The 20819-nt window shown below is 34.4% G+C and overlaps 1 protein-coding gene across 1 annotated transcript; it reads right to left on the reverse strand.

Moving 5' to 3' along the window:
- Positions 1-419: 419 nt before the first annotated feature.
- Positions 420-1587, reverse strand: LOC120113494 (LOB domain-containing protein 12-like). Its single transcript, XM_039134638.1, has 2 exons — positions 1370-1587; positions 420-775 (listed from the first exon to the last, which is right to left on the reverse strand). Exons 1-2 carry the CDS (start codon positions 1523-1525, stop codon positions 428-430), a joined length of 504 nt encoding a protein of 167 aa, XP_038990569.1. The 5' UTR covers positions 1526-1587; the 3' UTR covers positions 420-427.
- Between the last annotated feature and the right edge of the window lie 19232 nt (positions 1588-20819).

Consider the following 20819-nt stretch of genomic DNA (forward strand, 5'->3'; position numbering starts at 1 on the left):
TTGAACACGATTAACTTAACAAAAATCAAATATAATCTGTTATTAGTTGTGGCGTCTTTTTCTAGGAAGAGGAGCTTTAAAAAATTCAAACCCTAATTTTCTTGGTACCTCACATGCAGAGTTTGACCTCTTAATCTTCCGTTTTCCGAACTTAAGAATATATATTTACTTATTAATGAGGGGTTTTTTTTACTTTAATTTAAAGCCTTGTTTAAGATCCTTATTAGCACCCTAAATGATCAGATTCAAAACCCATTAACATAATCTTCCACCTCCATTTCTAATGATACCACAAAACTACCATAGTCGATGATTTTTCTCGTAATACAGAAAAACATATATATCCCACCAAAAAAATAACATATAAGAGGGGGAAATGGTGTAATTTGACAAAGGAAAAAGGAGCTAATAATAGTTAAACGTTATTTTAAGTCCAAAAAGACTCTCTTTTGAGATCTGCTGGGTCTTGTATTACATTGCTAGAAGAAGCGAAGTTGAGGTATTGGGAGATGCTATCTAAGTTATTATTATTGGCTAAAAGGAAGGGTTTGCAGTCGTCTTGATGTATCTGAGTCGGTAACGCCGATTCCTGCTGCTGCATCTGAATGCAAAGTATCTCGGTCTGAGCCACCGCCAGCTGCATCTGCAACTGTGATATTTGATTTTTAAGGTAGGATATTGCCCCTACGCATCCGTACACAGGGTCCCTCACTCTTGCATTTGCTTCATAAACTAAGCTACTCACTGCATCTGCTCTCTGCAGAATCGGAAGCTCCTACAAGATTTAAGATAAAAGCATACATTAATTCAAACAAAGCATTCTTGCATTATTCAACCATACGTTTCAAATAAACAACGCGTTTACTTTAAATGTATGCAAAGAAAAAGTTGTAAACTATGTTTTTAGTCACCCACTTATTCCCAGATTCCGTTTTGGTCACCCAACTATTTTTTTTCAAAATCATATTTAATGTTATGTTACAGTTCTATTTTGGTAACCCGACATTTAAAAATTAACAGTGATACTACTGTATCACTATAAGATATTGACACTTTCTTTGAAAAAAATCATCATATCAACAATTTGTTTATCTTTTCACAGTGGATGACCAAAAATATATCTAACGTAAGTAGAGATGGACACAAGATTTTATGTTTTGAACTTATTAAATTTTAAAGGTTGGTACTTATAAAATTTTGAGAGCAAAAATATATTTTTAATATAAAATAAAAAAAATCTAAAATATATATAAAAAGAATAAAATTTTATGGGAGGGACGAATGCCCCACCTATCCCTCGGTTCAACCGAAAATAGGTGGATGATTAAATACATAGCTTAAGCAAGGAAAAAAAAAAGGGGAAAGGAACCTGCAACATTTTGCTAACATTGCTTGCACCAAAGACCTTATGAACAATAGCGAACTTGTGGGGTTCATCGGAAGGGAAGTAAGGAGCAAAGATGCAGTCCTTAGCACATCGACGCCTCAGAAGTTTACATGACGCACATGGCGAAGAGCCCCCCATTATCAGCTGATCAACAGCCAAAAATAAACACTGCTTTTTCTTCTGTAGAAGGAAGAAACTTCAAAACTTAAACAAAGGTTCAAAGCTAAGTTCTGAAGAGAAGGGAGATTAAAATGGGTATTTATAACGGCTGGATGGGGTTTTCTCACTGCTGACCTAATGTGGATGAATCCACATGTTACATGATTTAAAAATTTTAAAGTACCTGGGATCGAATTGTTGAAGGGAGGCTATTCTATAATAAACTGAACAAACTATATCGTAGTTTACACTTACGTCCCTGGTTAGCCCAAATATTCATAATATCATCAAGGGCAGTGAAGTAAGTTCATGGGAGTACGATCATATGGGGAACAACGGATGCGAGTTGACCAGACCACCGCCTTGGCGCGTGATAGGTTGTCATCCATGCAGCTGCAGTTGTGTAGTTCCCACGTTCTGTTGTTTGACTCTTCTATCAGTTTATTCTTCAACCAGCAAAATTAATAGAAATTAGGTGTATTTTCAAAGAATACACAATTAAAACATATAAATAAAAGTGATACCGTGTGAACAAATTGATAACTATAATTTCCAATGTTTTTAAAATTAGACAGACCTTAAACAGGTGAAGATACTGGTTCAATCGGATTTAACAGTGGTTGAACCAGTTTATATAAAATAATATTTTTTTAAAAAAATTTTACATAATATTCAAACAATATTAATATATATATATATAACACTCTTTTTAAGTTCACAATATTAAAAGGTATAAAAATAGCACGAGTCATAGTATATATAAGCTAAATATCATAATATCAAGTGAAACAAAATAATTCAAATCAACTACAACATAATATTTAAGGTCAATATCTAATGAAATTCATCAACAACTAAATAAAAAAAGTACATAATTGATACAAATATCAATCATCATAATATTCATTGAAATTGATTCCCTCAAATTCCAAAATATTAGGAAAAGTTTCTTCATTAGTTGAACTACCACCGCCATCACCACTTTGAACTTGAAACTCCATAGCATCACTTTGAACTTGAAAGTCCACAGTATCAAGATCTTCATCACCTAGCTGAAGATACTAATTTTTTTTACCCATTTTGATTTATTTATTATTATTATAATATTATTATTATAAATATTATTATATATATATATTATATATATATATATATATATATATATATAATAAAAAATACAAGCCCAAAAATCAAAGGCCCAATCAACCGGCCCAAACCAAACTGAAACCCTAAACATTTAGGGTTTCAGCTAGGGTTTCTAACCCTAGCGCTGCAGCCGCCTCTGCCTCCAGCCGCCCCACGTCGACGGTCAGCTGCCAGATGCTCGAATCCACTTCAGCCACGACGCCACCGCCTCGCTGAAGAATCCAGAAGCTTTGCTGCTTCAACACCCGCCGCCCACGTCGCAAGCTCTATGGGGTGAGTCACCACATAGCTCGGTGACTCACCGAACTCCACCTTTCGGACCGGTCCGAGATAAGCGCCGGTGATGGCTATAAAGCCATCACCCAACCTGCAAAGAAAAAAGGAGAGAGGTAGCCAACAGAAAAAAAAGAAGAACGGAGAACAAAAAAAAAAGAAAACCCCACAACACAGCAAGGAAAGGAAGAAGAAAGACTTACCGTGAAAGCCACCGCCTTGATCGGAGTCACCACCGGCCTCTAGACGTCACCAAAAACCTTCGAAAACCGAAGGTATTTTTTTTAGATTTGCTCCGATCGGGAGCCGTTTAAAAGAAAATACCATCGGAACCGTCATTAGGACGGTCCGATCTACGTTTTAATGTAAAAAAAAATTATTCCGGCCACCGAAGATGGTGGCCGGCGGCGGGATCAACGCCGGCGAGCGGCTGCCGGCCGGAGAGCTTCTCTCTGTTTTAGAGAGAAGCGAGAGAATTTTTTTCTCTCTCAGAGAAGAGAGAGAGGGAAGAGATGAGAAATGAAGCTGGCCCTTTGGGCCAGCCGATTTTGGCTTTAAATAGCCCTTCCTGAACGACACCGTTTCGGGGAGGGCTATTTGTGTAATTAAATAAAAGTTAAATCCTTTCCGTAGTCATCCTAATTTGTAAACTTTACATTTTAGTCACTAAATCAATTTATAATCCTTTTAATTCGGTTCTTTAAATTTATTTTTATTTATTTTAGTCCTTTGTATTAAAATAATATATTTAGGGTAAATGACAGATTTAGTCCTTTAATTTTAATAATTAATTTTTTTAATCTGAATAGTATGTTTTAATTTATTTTAATCTAATATCCGAATTTTATATAATTTTATTTTAGTCACTAAATTAATAAATAAGGAAATAGCATGTTTAATCCCTATAATTTTGATTAATTATGAATTAGGTATTTAATTTTAATTTTACTATAATTTAGTCACTAATTTTAAATATTTTCATTTATTTTACTGCTTTTAAATATATAGTTCTAATTGTATTTTTATTATTTTAATTTTACTAGTTTATATATTTAAATATTTTTATTATTATTATGTAGTCATAAATATATATATATAATAAATAATAATTTATATTTTTTAAATAAATTATTTTAATATTTAATATCGAAGAAAAGGGCAGTCTTAATACAACTGGATGTCCTATTCTGGTATTTTAAAATTAAATATTAATAAAAAATTATTATTTAATTTTATTTAAATTAATATTTATTAATATCAAAGAAAAGAGCTGTCTTAAGGCACCTAGAAGTCATTTTATGATATTTTTAAATAAATAAATATTTTTTATAATTTTGAAATAATAGGATTATAAATTAAATATATTTTAAATTTTTAAATTTTTAATAAAAGAGACAATTTATAATTAAAAAGTACCAATTTTGGGCGTTGTAGGGGTGCTAATCCTTCCCTAAACGTAACTGACCATGAATCCCTTTTTACTATTAAAAAGAACGAATTTTTGGTTAAAACGCAGATCAGTTTATCTTTTAACTGATGTTTTCTTAAAAACTCTTTTAAAAGATAATTTTTTAGGTATTCGACCTACCTGACTCAAAAGGCCGATGGCGACTCCCAAATTATTTTCAAAACCATTTATTCACATCAATTTTCCCGCTAAATAAATATTTCGTGCCCGGACGAAAACCGGTTACGACAGTTTGGCGACTCCGCTGGGGACCTGGTCAAACTTTTAAAATCAATTATAAATTGTCTCTATTAATTATAAATTAAAAATTTATATATTTTATTTATAATTCTTTCTTTTCAAATTTTTTTTATATACTTATTATTTTCATAGTATTTATATATTTTCTTATTAATATTTTATTTTATTTGCAAGTATTTTATTTCATTATTTATTTTTTCTGTCAGAGGTTTGAACATTTCTCCTCACACACAATACTTGCATTACATAACATAAAGCTCTATAACTGAGTTTGTCCCTTTTAAGTGGGAGTGAAAGCGACGTCTTCGTGAGAATTTATTCTCCGTGTCAGACCTAGCAAGTAACTTTCGGGGTTCATATGCTCTATGTCTTCGTGAGAATTTATTCTCCGTGTCAGGCATAGAGAAATGTATCCACTCAAATTGAACTTGATCCATTTTAGTCTGTGATGGACTAGGATTGAGGGTTAGCAACCCAAGGGGGCACTAACAAGGACAATTCGGGTACCTTTATTCTTAGATCTAAAACCTTGCATATAATAAACCCTAGAAACTCTTCCGATCTGAAGCCATGCCGAAATTTTGTCCAAAATAGGTGTACACACAGGAGAAATGAATTCTAACTTTCCTTTTAATTTATTTATTTATTTTCTTACTGATTAAATTACATGTAAATTTAAATTATTTAAATTATGAAAAAGCATGTTTAAATAAAGATATTTAGGTAGATATTATTATTAAATTTCTTTATTATGTAAACCAATTCATTTCTTTTTGTGTGTGTTTTTTATTTTTTTTGTTTGCATAGCATCATACAGGATAAAAGGCATTGATCCTCGTGTTAATTGTCTCATTGGAAAGCCTTCATCCATGGATAAAAAGTGTTCAAATCAAATAATTCTAAACTCAGAAGTAAGACAGTGGGCTGAGGACTTACAAAGACAAGGAGGAAACAGTTTGCAAGATGATTATGTATCAGACTTGGCCAGTTATGCTCCAGTTTCGCTAAAAAGAAATGACATGCAAGATTTACGAAGCATTTGGGAAAGTTGGGACTCAAACAAAAAGTTGCAGTTTTATCAGACTTACGGAGACATCCCATATTTGCTCTATGTCGAAGTTGATGATGACTTACTTCGAGCCCTAATTCAATTCTGGAATCCAGGGTACAATTGCTTCACTCTCAATAAGGAGGACTTGGTCCCTACTATTGAAGAGTACACAACTTTGCTACATATAGAAAGGGCTTTGGAGAATCGAATTTATTCAAAGTCAATTAAAACTCAACCCTTTCGAGTTAAATTAGCAAAGATTGCCGGGGTACGAGAAGAATGGGTGGCATCCCGTATAAAACAAAAAGGCAAAAGCGAAGGCATTGCTTGGACCAACATTAAAGAACTTATTCAGATTCATCCAGACACTAAAGTACGATTCGATCTATTTACTCTGGGTATGTATGGTATGGTCATTTTCCCAAAAGTATTGGGATATGTGGAAGCTGCAGTAGTAGATTTGTTTGAGCAACTACCAAAAAAGATTAATCCCGCTTCTGCAATTCTAGCAGAGATTTTCAGATCATTAAATGCTTGTAGAAAGCTAGGAGGTGGAAGATTCTCAGGGTGTACCCAGTTGTTATATGTTTGGATCCGTAGCCATTTCTGGAGGACAAAAAAAGGTTTCATACCGGCGCTTTAATACGGATTATTCACCATTAAAAGAATTTCTGGAGCAAGAATGGCCGAAAGAAATTAAGAAAGATATGTGGATTAATGCCTTTCAAAATCTGCAAAGCAATGACATTGTTTGGTGAGCCCCGTGGCAAATCCAAAGAGAATTCTTTTACAAATGTGGTGATTACAACTGGATAATGCTGCTCGGATTGTGGGGAGGAATTGGATATGCACCACTTCTGGTCATAAGATAGTATGAGGGTCGTCAATTTGTACCTGTCACTGCTGGATTATATTCATCTGAGTTCGCATTCCATAGCAAAAATTATAAAAGAAATATCATGGAAGTCGTTACAGCTTGGAAAACAACTTTTTGTATCCAAGCTAAAGCAGCAAAAGAAATGCTAACTCCTGATTATGAGGAATGGAGATCTATCAGGAAAAATGAAAATATTCCTCTACCAGATCAAAATGAGGATATCTCTATGGAAGATCGCATTAAGGTGGTTCCATCAGAGATTGAAATCCTGAGAGCTGAGTTTGAAGCAGAAAGAGAAGGCTGGTCGAGAGAATTAGATCAAATGAGACGAGATAAAGCTATGTTGGGTGTTGACATTGACTTTCATTCATCACAATGTGCAATGTTGAGAGAAAACAAAGAAAAAGTTGATGGTGAATTTAGAGCATTAAAGAAAAATTACCAGGAGTTATATAAATCCCGGAAAGCATCAGGACCAAGCCAATCAACAGTACAGATGACCAGAGAATTGAACATCGAGAAAAGATGAGTTGAAGATCTGAAAGGAAAGAATAGCCGTCTACTCAAAAGCCTTGAGAAAGGAAAGCAAAAAATGGAAGATTTTGAGGTTGACAGAAGAGAGCAAATTATAAAACACAAAGCTGAACACCGCGAGATCATGAATGAAATGCAAAGAGAAAGGGATCGAGCCAAAGATTTAGAAGAGATGAAAAATGACATCTTTGATAAATTTGAAGGTGAGAAAAATATCATGTTCAAGGGATTTGAATCTGAAATGAACCAGTTGATTGCCGAACTTGAAACCAGAGGCCAAAAGATTGAAAAGTTCAATATTGAAAAAGAAAAAATGGGAGCTAGAAATAAAGAATTTCAACACCAAACTTGAGGTAGAGCAAGAAGTGGCTAGCAATTGGATGCAAAGATGCAGAAACAAGAAGTTCAAATCCAGAAGATTAATCAAAAAACGCAAGAAGCACGAACAAAACTTGAAGAAGATCTGGATCAGTCTAGAAACAAAAATGCAGAGTTTAATGCTTACATTTTGCAACTTGAAGAGTCATTATTTCAAGAAAAAGTTCGTCTAGGACCTATTGATCTCAAAGAAAGTAATGAGGAAAGTGCTTCACTGCGAAGACACATTAGAGATCTTGAAAAAACTCTGCACAATTGCCAAGTCAGAATCACTAAATTAGAGCAAACTCTTGAAGGAACTAATGAACAATGGCAAAAGTCAACTGATTTCTATGTAGAAGAAGTGAAGAAAGAAGTAATATGGTATTCGAGGCCATGGTACAAATGAGCGAAGTTGCTAGATATGTTGGGGAACTAGCTGTTGAAGCTAAAATAATTGAGCATCACGTTGATCCAGTTTCTAAGTTCGGAAAGAAGGTGTCATGGTTAATGAAAGAAATTATAGAGCTTAATAGGAAAGCTACGCCTTATCTGTAGTTATGAACTATTATAAAGAAACTTTTGTATGCTGATGAAAGTTGTTATATGACAGTTAACTTTTTGGGATCAATACCTTTTTGCATACATGCATTTTGCATACATTCATTATTCATTTCATGATTTTCTTTATGTATACTTTTTATTATTAAGATAAAAAATTAATTAAAATTTGGAAAAAATAATATCAAAAGATTTTTCAATCGAAGTTATTCTGGCCAAAAGAGAAATACAACATCACTACGGTACTAGACAAGCTACTAAGAGAATTATGGAGGATAAAATACAACGTATTGAAGAACAGCATAATAAAGAACAAGCAGAAATGAGAATGAAGCTGGAGAAAATTGAAGCCAGTATTGCAAATTCACAAGACAGCATGATGCAGAAAATAGAAGACATGTTTAAAAGGCAGGCTATCATTGGAAAAATGCATGAAAATCCTGTATCTTTCACCAAGAACCTATGTATCCTTTAGGTTTTCCACCAGAACCAATTTATCACTCTGGTACTATACCTATACAAATCAATGCTCGCACATCAGCATTTCAAGAAGCCAAACCACATGAAAATCGACAAGTGGATCCTGCATCTTCAAGCAAGAATCCACTTATATCAGATGTGAAAATAGGGGATTTTAATACTGAGCATTTAATCCCAGATTTGAATGAGCTGAATGAAAAAGAAAAAGTAAATGAAGAATTGACCAGACAGATCAAGAGCTTAGAAGAACGAATTAAATCCGTGGAAATAACCGAATCATTCTATGGGTTTGACGCTAGTGAGTTGAGTTTGGTTCCAGACTTAATTCTCCCCATCAAGTTCAAAGCTCCTGAATTTGATAGATATGACGGTACCACATGTACTTCATCCCACATTACTATGTTTTGTCGCAGAATGGCAGGATATGTGAAAGATGAGAAATTGTTAATTCACTGCTTTCAAGATAGTTTGACAGGACCAGCTTTAAAATGGTATACTCAATTGACTAAAGCCAACATTAGATCCTGGAAGATCTGGCTAAAGCATTCTTAGAGCAATACCGCCACGTAACAGACATGGTCCCTGATAGATGGACTCTCCAAAATTTGGAGAAAAAGAATAACGAAACATTCAGACAGTATGCTCAGAGATGGCGTGACACGGCAGCACAGGTTCAACCACCTTTGTCAGAAAAAGAGGCCACAGTAATATTTGTCCATACATTAAAAGCTCCTTATTTAAATCATCTAATGGGGAATGCAACCAGAAATTTTGCAGATTTGGTCATTTCTGGAGAACTCATTGAAAACGTCTTGAAAAGTGGCAAAATTGAATCAAATGAGGGGTCTAGTTCCAAAAGACCTATGTACCGGAAAAAAGAGAATGAAGTCAACAATGCAAACTCTTACAACAAGGATTCATCGAAAAGTGTTACAATAACCCAGCCAAGGGTTAAGAAAGAGGAAACAAACACTAATCGAGCAGAGTCCAGAGGATCTCGAAAGGAAAATGAAAGGTTATCTTTTACACCTCTACCAGTACCATATGCTGAGATTTATGATTCGCTGTTAAAAGCAGATGTCATACGGCCATATCCTTTGGTTCCCATGCAACCACCATTCCCTCCATGGTATGATGTAAAGGCACACTGTGTTTACCATGAAGGAATTACGGGTCATTCTATTGAAAACTGTTTGGCATTCAAAAGGGTGGTTCAAAATTTGATCAACACTGGAAAGTTGGAATTCAATTCACCATCTACATCAAATCATCCGTTGCCAAATCATGGAGATAAAAACATAAATGCAATTCAGGAAGAGAACAGAAAGAAAGCAAAAATTGGCATTTCTGAAATTAAACCTCCTTTTGTTTGGATATTTCAACAACTCTCTTTAGCCGGTATAATTCCACAACAATTCAGGCCAAAGCATAATGAAGGCAAGAATTATTGTGAATATCATCAAGAGAAAGGGCACGAAATTCAAATATGTCCTGAGTTTAGGGATTTGTTGCAAGAATTGATGAATAGCAGAGAGATAGAATTCTTTGAAGAAGAACCAGGGAAAAAAAAGATGATGTTTGCTCATCATAGGATTCTAAACCTAGTCAGAGAACAAGTGATCCTGTGATCATTAATGTGAAATCATCTACGATGATTCCTGCACCAATAAAGCCGAAAGTAATTATCACAACTCCTTTACCATTTCCATACAAAGATACCCGTAGGGTACCTTGGAATTATACTACCAATGTTTCAATGGTAGGAGGATCTGTTTCTCTAGAAAAAACGGAAGAGAAAATACAGAGTCTGGGTTCGACGTCTGAAGCAGTAAGTGAAGTCGGATTCTTTACAAGAAGTGGGAGATGTTACTCTCCTGAAACATCCAATGCTTCAGAACAAGTGAAAGCAAAAGGAAAAACCATGGTAATACCCCAAAAGGTATTTGATGATGAATCCCCTCCAGTATTTAATGAGCCTGTAACAGAAAAACAAGCTCAAGAATTTTTGAAATTCCTGAAACATAGTGAGTATAGTGTGGTTGAACAACTACACAAACAACAAGCGAGAATTTCTATTCTTGATCTATTGATGAATTCAGAAGCACATAGAAATGCTTTGATGAGAATGCTCAATCAAACATTTATCCCTGAAGATATATCCCTCAATAAACTTGACAGAATTGTGGGACATATAGCCGCTGACAATTACATAACGTTCACGGATGATGAAATACCGGAAGGCGGAATGGGGTCAGTAAAAGCTTTGAATATCACGACACATTGTCATGGTCATGTATTGCCAGGAGTATTGATTGACAATGGATCTGCTCTCAACTTGATGCCTCTAGTCACACTTCAAAGAATGCATGTGGATAAATCACACATGAAGAGTTATCAGAATGTAGTACGAGTCTTTGATGGTACTCAAAAAGAGGTGCTTGGGAAAATGGAAATACCGTTGTTAATCGGACCAGTCGTGTACAATATTGACTTTGTGGTGATGGACATCTACCCTACATATAATTGTTTATTAGGGAGGCCATGGATTCATTCAGCAGGAGCAGTTCCTTCTTCATTACATCAGAAATTGAAATTTGTTGTTGATGGACAACTAATATGCGTCGGAGCTGAAGAAGAAATCATTGCGTCTGTAACAAGTGATGTTCCATATATTGAAACCAATGATGATGCTCTTGAATGCTCTTTCCGAGCTCTTGAATTTGTCAATGCAACATTTATTGCAGAAGGAAGCAAAATTCCATATCCCAGATTATCTGATTGTACCAAGATGACGGTACGACAAACTTTAGGCATCGGAGCTAAAGCTGGGAAAGGTTTAGGAAAGAATCTTCAAGGGATTTCAGTTCTTGTAAGTACAAAGATGAAGAAAGATCATTTTGGGCTTGGATTTAAGCCCAATTTTCAGCAAAAGAACAAAGAGATGAAAAGAAGATGTGAAGATAGAAAGACAAGGTTAAAAGGAAAAGAAATCCTTTGGGAACACATGTCTTTCCCACAATTGAAGACCACATTCAGATCAGGGGGAACAATTAATGTAGAACAACAGCTTGTTGAGGCCTTTAAAGAAGAAAAGTTGACGAAAGATCAAAGCATAGTTGAAGAAGCTATGAATGGATTATTTATCAACATGATCATGAATGACAACAAGACGGGCAAATACTTGGATAGGATTCGCCCATGTTTTCCTGGAGAAACACTCAACAATTGGACCACTGAAGACCTTCCTATAGTTTTTAATATTAACGCAGAGTAATATTCAGAACTAATCTTTATGTTTAGCTCAAAAGTATGAAAACTTTTTGTTATCTTGTAAAGGAAATTAGGTTAAATATAAGAAATTTTCTATAAAATTTTCAGATGGCAATCATTCTTTACATTCTCTTACATTTTTACATTTATTTATTTCATAAATTTACTATATTCTTTCAGAAATATGTCCGACTTAAATTTGCAGGTGTCACAACTTTAATAGCATGTTTATTCCTAAATTTAATCAAGAGATAAATTTAGAGCAGCCCATATGTCTGGAAGAAATCAATGGGTGTGAGGATGAACTAGAATGTGATGTTCCTACTGAATTATTAAGATTGGTAGAAAAAGAAGACAAACAAATTCTACCCCACAAAGAAGAGATTGAAACTGTGAATCTGGGAACAGATGAAGAAATGAAAGAGGTGAAAATTGGTACTACTCTGACAATCCAGATAAAACAAGAATTGCTAAATCTTCTTCAAGAGTTCAAAGATATCTTCGCCTGGTTTATCAAGATATGCCTGGTTTGAGTACAGATATAGTGATGCATAAGCTTCCAATCAATCCAGAATATAAACGGTCCAACAAAAGCTCAGGCGAATGAGGCCAGAAATGTTGTTGCAGATCAAAGAGGAAGTGATGAAACAGATCAATGCAGGTTTCCTACAGGCAGCCAAATATACCCAGAATGGGTAGCCAACATTGTTCCCGTACCAAAGAAAAATGGGAAAGTTCTAATATGTGTGGATTACAGAGATCTTAACAAAGCTAGTCCGAAAGATAGCTTTCCATTACCTCACATAGACACCTTGGTGGACAATATTGCAGGACACGCATGGTTTTCATTTATGGATGGATTTTCAGGATATAATCAGATAAAAATGAATCCTGAAGACATGGAAAAAACAACATTTGTAACCATGTGGGGCACATTCTGCTATAAAGTGATGCCATTTGGATTGAAAAATGCAGGGGCAACGTATCAAAGAGCCATGGTAACTTTGTTTCATGACATGATGCACAAAGAGATTGAAGTATATGTAGATGAAATGATTGCCAAATCCCGAACTGAAGAAGAACATATCAAAATCTGAGAAAGCTTTTCCAGAGATTGAGGAAGTATCAATTAAAGCTCAACCCCGCTAAATGCACTTTTGGGGTAACTTCCGGGAAACTTTTGGGATTTATGGTCAGCAAAAAAGGAATCGAGATTGATCCATATAAAGTAAAAGCAATTCAAGATCTTCCACCACCCAATACAAAAAAGAAGTTTGAGGCTTTTTGGGAAGATTAAATTATATATCTCGGTTCATTTCTCAATTAACTGACAAATGTGATCCAGTGTTCAAATTACTTCGAAAGAATAATCCTGAAGTCTGGAATGATGAATGTCAAGAAACTTTGGATATTATTAAGAAATATTTATCCAATGCCCCCATTTTAGTATCACCAATACCTGATAGACCGTTAATTCTCTACTTGATGGTCTTCAAAAATTCGATGGGATGTGTACTAGGACAGCATGATGAATCTGGAAGAAAAGAAAAAGCTATTTATTATCTGAGCAAGAAATTTACTGATTGTGAAATTCGATATCCACCAATACAAAAATTATGTTGTGCCTTGGTGTGGGCTACTCGAAGACTCAGACAATATATGTTATACCATACTACTTGTGATATCAAAACTTGATCCTTTGAAATTCTTAATGGAATCACCAGCTTTGACAGGCAGAATGGTTAGATGGAAGATGTTATTATCTGAGTTTGATATTGTATATGTCAACCAAAAAGCGATAAAAGGAAGTGTCATAGGTGATTTTCTGGCCAGTCGTGTATCAAATGATTATCAGCCTTTGAGTTTCAATTTTCCCGATGAAGATTTGTTGTGCATATCCATGAATAAAGAAGTCAGGACAAATGATGCATCTGCATTTTGGAAGCTTTACTTTGACGGAGCATCTAACGCCTTGGGACGAGGAATCGGGGCGGTGTTAATTTCTCCAGAAAATATTTATTATCTCTTTACAAGTAGACTGGAGTTCTTTTGCACCAATAACATGGCGGAATATGAAGCTTGTGTCATGGGATTGAAAGCAGCTATAGAAAGAAAAATCAAACGTCTCAAGATATATGGAGATTCATCGTTAGTGGTGTATCAATTGCGAGGAGAATGGGAAACAAAAGATCCCAAATTGTTGGAATACCGAAATTTTATCCTCGAATTAGTGAAAGAATTCGAAAGAGTCACCTTCAATTATCTCCCTAGAGAAGAAAATCAAATGGCAAATGCTTTGGCTACATTAGCTGCTATGTTTCAAGCAACTAAGAAAGTTGATATGATGCCAATCAAAATGCAAGTATATGAAATTCCTGCACATTGTTATAGTGTGGAAGAAGAGGTAGATGGTAAACCATGGTATTATGATATCCTGCAATATATCAAAAATCAAAGTTATCCACAAAATGCATCTGAAATTGATAAAAGAACCTTGAGAAGAATGACTGCTGGATATTTTCTTGATGGAGAGATTATGTATAGAAGAAGCAATAATCAAATGCTATTGAGATGTTTAAATACCAGCGAAGCTAGAAGCATCATTGAAGAAGTACACAGTGGAATATGTGGAACACATGCAAATGGTCTTTCCATGGCCAGAAAAATAATGAGATATGGATACTATTGGGCTACCATGCACACAGATTGCATTGATTATGCAAGGAAATGTCATAAATGCCAGATATATGCAGATAAGATTCATGTACCCCTATCTCCTTTACATGTAATGACAGTGCCCTGGCCGTTTTCTATGTGGGGAATAGATGTCATTGGTGCAATCACACCAAAAGCATCGAATGGACATTATTTCATCCTTGTGGCAATTGATTATTTTACCAAATGGGTTGAAGCTGCTTCGTATGCCAATATTAAGAGGTCCACAGTCTGCAAATTCATAAAAAAGGAGATAGTTTGCCGGTATGGCCTACCAGAAAGGATCATTACAGATAATGCTCTGAACCTGAACAACAAAATGATGATCGAACTTTGTGCACAGTTTAAGATCAAACATGCAAACTCAGTGGCATATCGTCCAAAGATGAATGGGGCAGTTGAAGCGGAAAATAAGAGTATCAAGAGAATCATTACAAAGACCACTGAAACTTACAAAGATTGGCACGAGAAGTTACCTTTTGCTTTATATGCATACCGAACTACTGTTCGAACATCTACAGGGGCAACACCTTTTTCTTTAGTCTACGGGATGGAAGCAGTCTTACCAATTGAAGTTGAGATTCCATCGCTTTGAATATTGAGAGAAACAAAATTGGATGAATCCGAATGGATCCAAGCTAGATATGATCAATTGAACCTTGTTGAGGAGAAAAGATTGAAAGCTATTTGCCATGGACAGATGTATCAAAAACGGATGATGAAGTCTCATGACAAAAAAGTACATCCAAGAGAATTCCAAGAGGGTGATCTAGTACTAAAAAAGATTTTGCCTATACATAAAGATTTCCGTGGGAAATGGATGCCTAATTGGGAAGGGCCATACGTTGTGAAAAAGGCCTTTTCCGGAAGAGCGTTGATCTTGGCAGAAATGGATGGAAAAATTCTGAGAAATCCAATAAACTCGGATTCTGTCAAGAAATATTATGCTTGAAGAGAAAAAGAAAAGAAAGAAAAGAAAAAAGAAAGAAGAAAAAAAAGGGGGGGTCAAGGTGAAAACCCGCAAAGGGCATCTTGTAACCAAAGGGAGGATTTGAGTTGAAAACCTGAAAGGGCGGCTCAAATGCATGTTGATATTAGGCATCTGGCAATTGAACTCTCTTAAGATTTTGACAGTTTGGGAGAAACTTCACATCTACAAGCATTTTGACAACGTTTGAGATCTTCCAGACAAAAGCTTACATCATTACTCTAAATTGTGTCAATTTGATTAATTTAGAAATACTTATGCTAATAATTTGTTGAGTCATTTGAATTTTTATCATTCTTATGCTTGTCATAACTTTGAATACAATTCTATCTATTTCAAGTTCAATTTATTTGAGATTCAATTTATTTTTGAAAATTCAATTTATTCTTTTATGGATTAACATAATTTTAAAATAAGTTAAAGATTTCTGAATATCACTTTATGTTAATACTTTCAAAGGCATGGAATACAAAGATTCAAAAAGAATGGGGTATATTGGAGCAGTAGAAGAGACAGTTTGTTGTAGTAATCATTGCAAGTAAATACACCAACAAAAATCTTTAAGCCCATGAATGATGTTTATTTCTTCCAGTAATGTTGTTACAATGGATGCCACCGACAATAAGGTTGAGTCCATTAAAGCTACTCATCAATTGCTCCAACTAATCATCATTCAGTTCTTGCACATCTGTTTTCAAAAGTATGCCAAGAGAATAAAAGGCAACCTATGCATCATGATCCCAGAGAAAAGAGACATGACATTGATACCATCATGGAACATGTTTCTATACAGATCCTCATGTATGGTTTTTAGGGAAACCTAGAAGTATTTCCACCTCATCAGATTCAAGTAGAACAAGTGTCGTAGACCCAATATCATCTTCTGGAAGTGTTCTTTGAGTTATCTGATCTGGTTTGGTATGAAACCACAGAACCAATCATTGGATTTGAAAGATGAATTTGCTCATAGTAGAAATAAGGAGACCCAATAGCATCTTCTGGAAGTGTTCTTTGAGTTATCTGATCTGGTTTGGTATGAAACCACAGAACCAATCATTGGATTTGAAAGATGAATTTGCTCATAGTAGAAATAAGGAGACCCAATAGCATCTTCTGGAAGTGTTCTTTGAGTTATCTGATTTGGTTTGATAGGAACCACAGAACCAATTATTGGAATTAAAAGATGAACTACAGGATCATCTTCATTAAGAAGCTTCTTTTCAAGCTTCTTCTACTTATTCCTTTTCCAAAAAAATCATAGCCCAAGTTTCGCCTTTTCTTGTAATTGGGATCATTGCATAATGGCTTCCTACCTTTTACCGGAAGAAGTGCGTCAGCAGCCTTAGCCATTTGAGCAGCACATATAAAATCTGTCAATTCTGCAATTGATGAATCAGGATTATATCTTCATGGCTATTGAAGCCTCAGCCTCTGAGAATCCCATTTCTTTTCAAGTATAACAGTTTACTCTCCTCATCAGAATCAGAATTCAAGATTTTCTCAGTATCAAAAGAACTATCGATATCTGCGAAATCATCTTGAAAGATCACTTCATAATCAGATGAGTTGTTATCAGAATCAACATGTTGCATGAGTGCGAGCTTTTCAAGAGTCTATACTATTGAGTTTTATTCTCAAGAGATTTTGTGACAATTATATCTACATCTACATTTGTCAAAGATGATATTTCTGATTTGAAGAAGAAAGATTTATTGGGTTTCTACAACTGAAGAAATACTCAGTTCACCAATCTGAAATCAAATAACTTAACATTCATGCATCATATTTAGGCATTTGCAAAAATAGGTGCATTTTCATTCATTCTCATCCATGTTGAATTTTGACAGGAATTTCAAAGATTTTTAGCAAAGATTCAAATCCATCAATTGATGGATCAGCATTACCAGATAGAGTTCATAATGAGAAGAACTCATCTGAAGAAGGAAGAAGAAGTTCATAATGAGAAGAACTTGTTTAACCTTTTGTTCAAATTCATCACTTGATGGATCAACATTTCCAGAGAAAGTTCATAATAAGAAGAACTTATCTGAAGAGGAAGAAGAAGTTCACAATAAGAAGAGCTTGTTCAACCTTTTGCATAATTCTTCACAGAAGCAGATAGATTAGCATTAGCTTTTCCAGATAGAGTTCATAATGAGAAGAACTCATCTGAAGAAGGAAGAAGAAGTTCATAATGAGAAGAACTTGTTTAACCTTTTGTTCAAATTCATCACTTGATGGGTCAACATTTCCAGAGAAAGTTTATAATAAGAAGAACTTATCTGAAGAGGAAGAAGAAATTCACAATAAGAAGAGCTTGTTCAACCTTTTGCATAATTCTATCACAGAAGCAGATAGATTAGCATTAGCTTTTCCAGAGAAAGTTCATAATGAGAAGAACTCATCTGAAGAAGGAAGAAGAAGTTCATAATGAGAAGAACTTGTTTAACCTTTTGTTCAAATTCATCACTTGATGGATCAACATTTCCAGAGAAAGTTCATAATAAGAAGAACTTATCTGAGGAGGAAGAAGAAGTTCACAATGAGAAGAGCTTGTTCAACCTTTTGCATAATTCTATCACAGAAGCAGATAGATTAGCATCAACCTTTCCAGAGAAAGTTCATAATGAGAAGAACTCATCTGAAGAAGAAAGAAGAAGTTCAAAATAAGAAGAGCTTATTCAACCTTTGGAATGACTCTATCACAGAAGGAAATAGGTCAACATCATCCCCAGCGGAAAGTTCATAATGAGAAAGAGAAGAATTTATTCAACATCTCCATCATAATCAAGTGAAGCCAAATGGATAAAAAAAATTATTATCTTTTCGTCTTTGCCCTATTCTTGTTAACACAAGAATGAGCAAAGAGGGGCAGCTGAAGATACTAATTTTTTTACCCATTTTGATTTATTTATTATTATTATTATATTATTATATATATATATATATATATATATATTATATATATATATATATATATATATATATATATATATATATAATAAAAAATACAAGCCCAAAAATCAAAGGCCCAATCAACCAGCCCAAACCAAACTGAAACCCTAAACATTTAGGGTTTCAGCTAGGGTTTTAACCCTAGCGCCGCAGCCGCCTCTGCCTCCAGCCGCCCCACGTCGACGGTCAGCTGCCAGATGCTCGAATCCACTTCAGCCACGACGCCGTCGCCTCGCTGAAGATTCCAGAAGCTTTGCTGCTTCAACACCCGCCGCCCACGTCGCAAGCTCTATGGGGTGAGTCACCACATAGCTCGATGACTCACCGAACTCCACCTTTCGACCGTCCGAGATAAGCGCCGATGATGGCTATAAAGCCATCACCCAACCTGCAAAGAAAAAATGAGAGAGGTAGACAACAGAAAAAAAAAAGAATGGAGAACAAAAAAAAGAAAACCCCACAACACAGCAAGGAAAGGAAGAAGAGAGACTTACCGTGAAAGCCACCGCCTTGATCGGAGTCACCACCGACCTCTAGACGTCACCAAAAACCTTCGAAAACCGAAGGTATTTTTTTTAGATTTGCTCCGATCGGGAGCCGTTTAAAAGAAAAGACCATCGGAACCGTCATTAGGACGGTTCGATCTACGTTTTAATGTAAAAAAAAATTATTCCGGCCATCGAAGGCGGTGGCCGGCGGAGGGATCAACGCCGGCGAGCGGCTGCCGGCCGGAGAGCTTCTCTCTGTTTTAGAGAGAAGCGAGAGAATTTTTTTCTCTCTCAGAGAAGAGAGAGAGAGGGAAGAGATGAGAAATGAAGTTGGCCCTTTGGGCCAGTCGATTTTGGCTTTAAATAGCCCTTCCCGAACGACGCCGTTTCGGGGAGGGCTATTTGTGTAATTAAATAAAAGTTAAATCCTTTCCGCAGTCATCCTAATTTGTAAACTTTACATTTTAGTCACTAAATCAATTTATAATCCTTTTAATTCGGTTCTTTAAATTTATTTTTATTTATTTTAGTCCTTTGTATTAAAATAATATATTTAGGGTAAATGACAGATTTAGTCCTTTAATTTTAATAATTAATTTTTTTAATCTGAATAGTATGTTTTAATTTATTTTAATATAATATCCGAATTTTATATAATTTTATTTTAGTCACTAAATTAATAAATAAGGAAATAGCATGTTTAATCCCTATAATTTGGATTAATTATGAATTAGGTATTTAATTTTAATTTTACTATAATTTAGTCACTAATTTTAAATATTTTCATTTATTTTACTGCTTTTAAATATATAGTTCTAATTGTATTTTTATTATTTTAATTTTACTTGTTTATATATTTAAATATTTTTATTATTATTATGTAGTCATAAATATATATATAAATAAATAATAATTTATATTTTTTTAATAAATTATTTTAATATTTAATATCGAAGAAAAGGGCAGTCTTAATACAACTGGATGTCCTATTCTGGTATTTTAAAATTAAATATTAATAAAAAATTATTATTTAATTTTATTTAAATTAATATTTATTAATATCAAAGAAAATAGTTGTCTTAAGGCACCTAGAAGTCCTTTTCTGATATTTTTAAATAAATAAATATTTTTTATAATTTTGAAATAATAGGATTATAAATTAAATATATTTTGAATTTTTAAATTTTTAATAATAGAGACAATTTATAATTAAAAAGTATCAATTTTGGGCGTTGTAGGGGTGCTAATCCTTCCTTAAACGTAACCGACCACGAATCCCTTTTACTATTAAAAAGAACGAATTTTTGGTTAAAACGCAGATCAGTTTATCTTTTAACTGATGTTTTCTTAAAAACTCTTTTAAAAGATAATTTTTTTTAGGTATTCGACCTTCCTGACTCAAAAGGCCGATGGCGACTCCCAAATTATTTTCAAAACCATTTATTCACATCAATTTTCCCGCTAAATAAATATTTCGTGCCCGGACGAAAACCGGTTACGACACTAGCAATATGATAAATAAATACAAAGTTAAATTTAAATTCTCTAATAATACTTAATAATTAAAAGTAAAAGTGTAAAACATATTAAATAATAAATATAATTATATAACTAAAATAAACAAGCAAAGATTAACCTTCATTGTTTTTTGATGATAATTATATAACTAAAATAAATTTGGGCTAAAAAAATCATAACAAATGATGTCATTTGGTTTATTTAAAAATAAACAGAACCGTCGGTTCACACTGGTTTTGCCTGTTCCCAACCAGTTCACACCGGTTTTGCCGGTTCCCAACTGGTTCTACATGTTCTTTAACGGTTCATTGCAAAACTGGTTTTGGAGGCTGACCGGACCAGACAGGCAACC

Source organism: Hibiscus syriacus, unplaced genomic scaffold, assembly GCF_006381635.1.
Source record: "Hibiscus syriacus cultivar Baekdansim isolate YM2019G1 unplaced genomic scaffold, ASM638163v2 tig00110209_pilon, whole genome shotgun sequence".
Classification (NCBI taxonomy): domain Eukaryota; kingdom Viridiplantae; phylum Streptophyta; class Magnoliopsida; order Malvales; family Malvaceae; genus Hibiscus; species Hibiscus syriacus.

Coding starts and splice junctions, on each gene's coding strand:
- LOC120113494 (XM_039134638.1), bottom strand. CDS start 1,525: ATGGGGGGCTCTTCGCCATGTGCGTCATGTAAACTTCTGAGGCGTCGA. Junction 776..1,369: donor ATGTTAGCAAAATGTTGCAG/GTTCCTTTCCCC, acceptor TAAATCTTGTAG/GAGCTTCCGATTCTGCAGAG.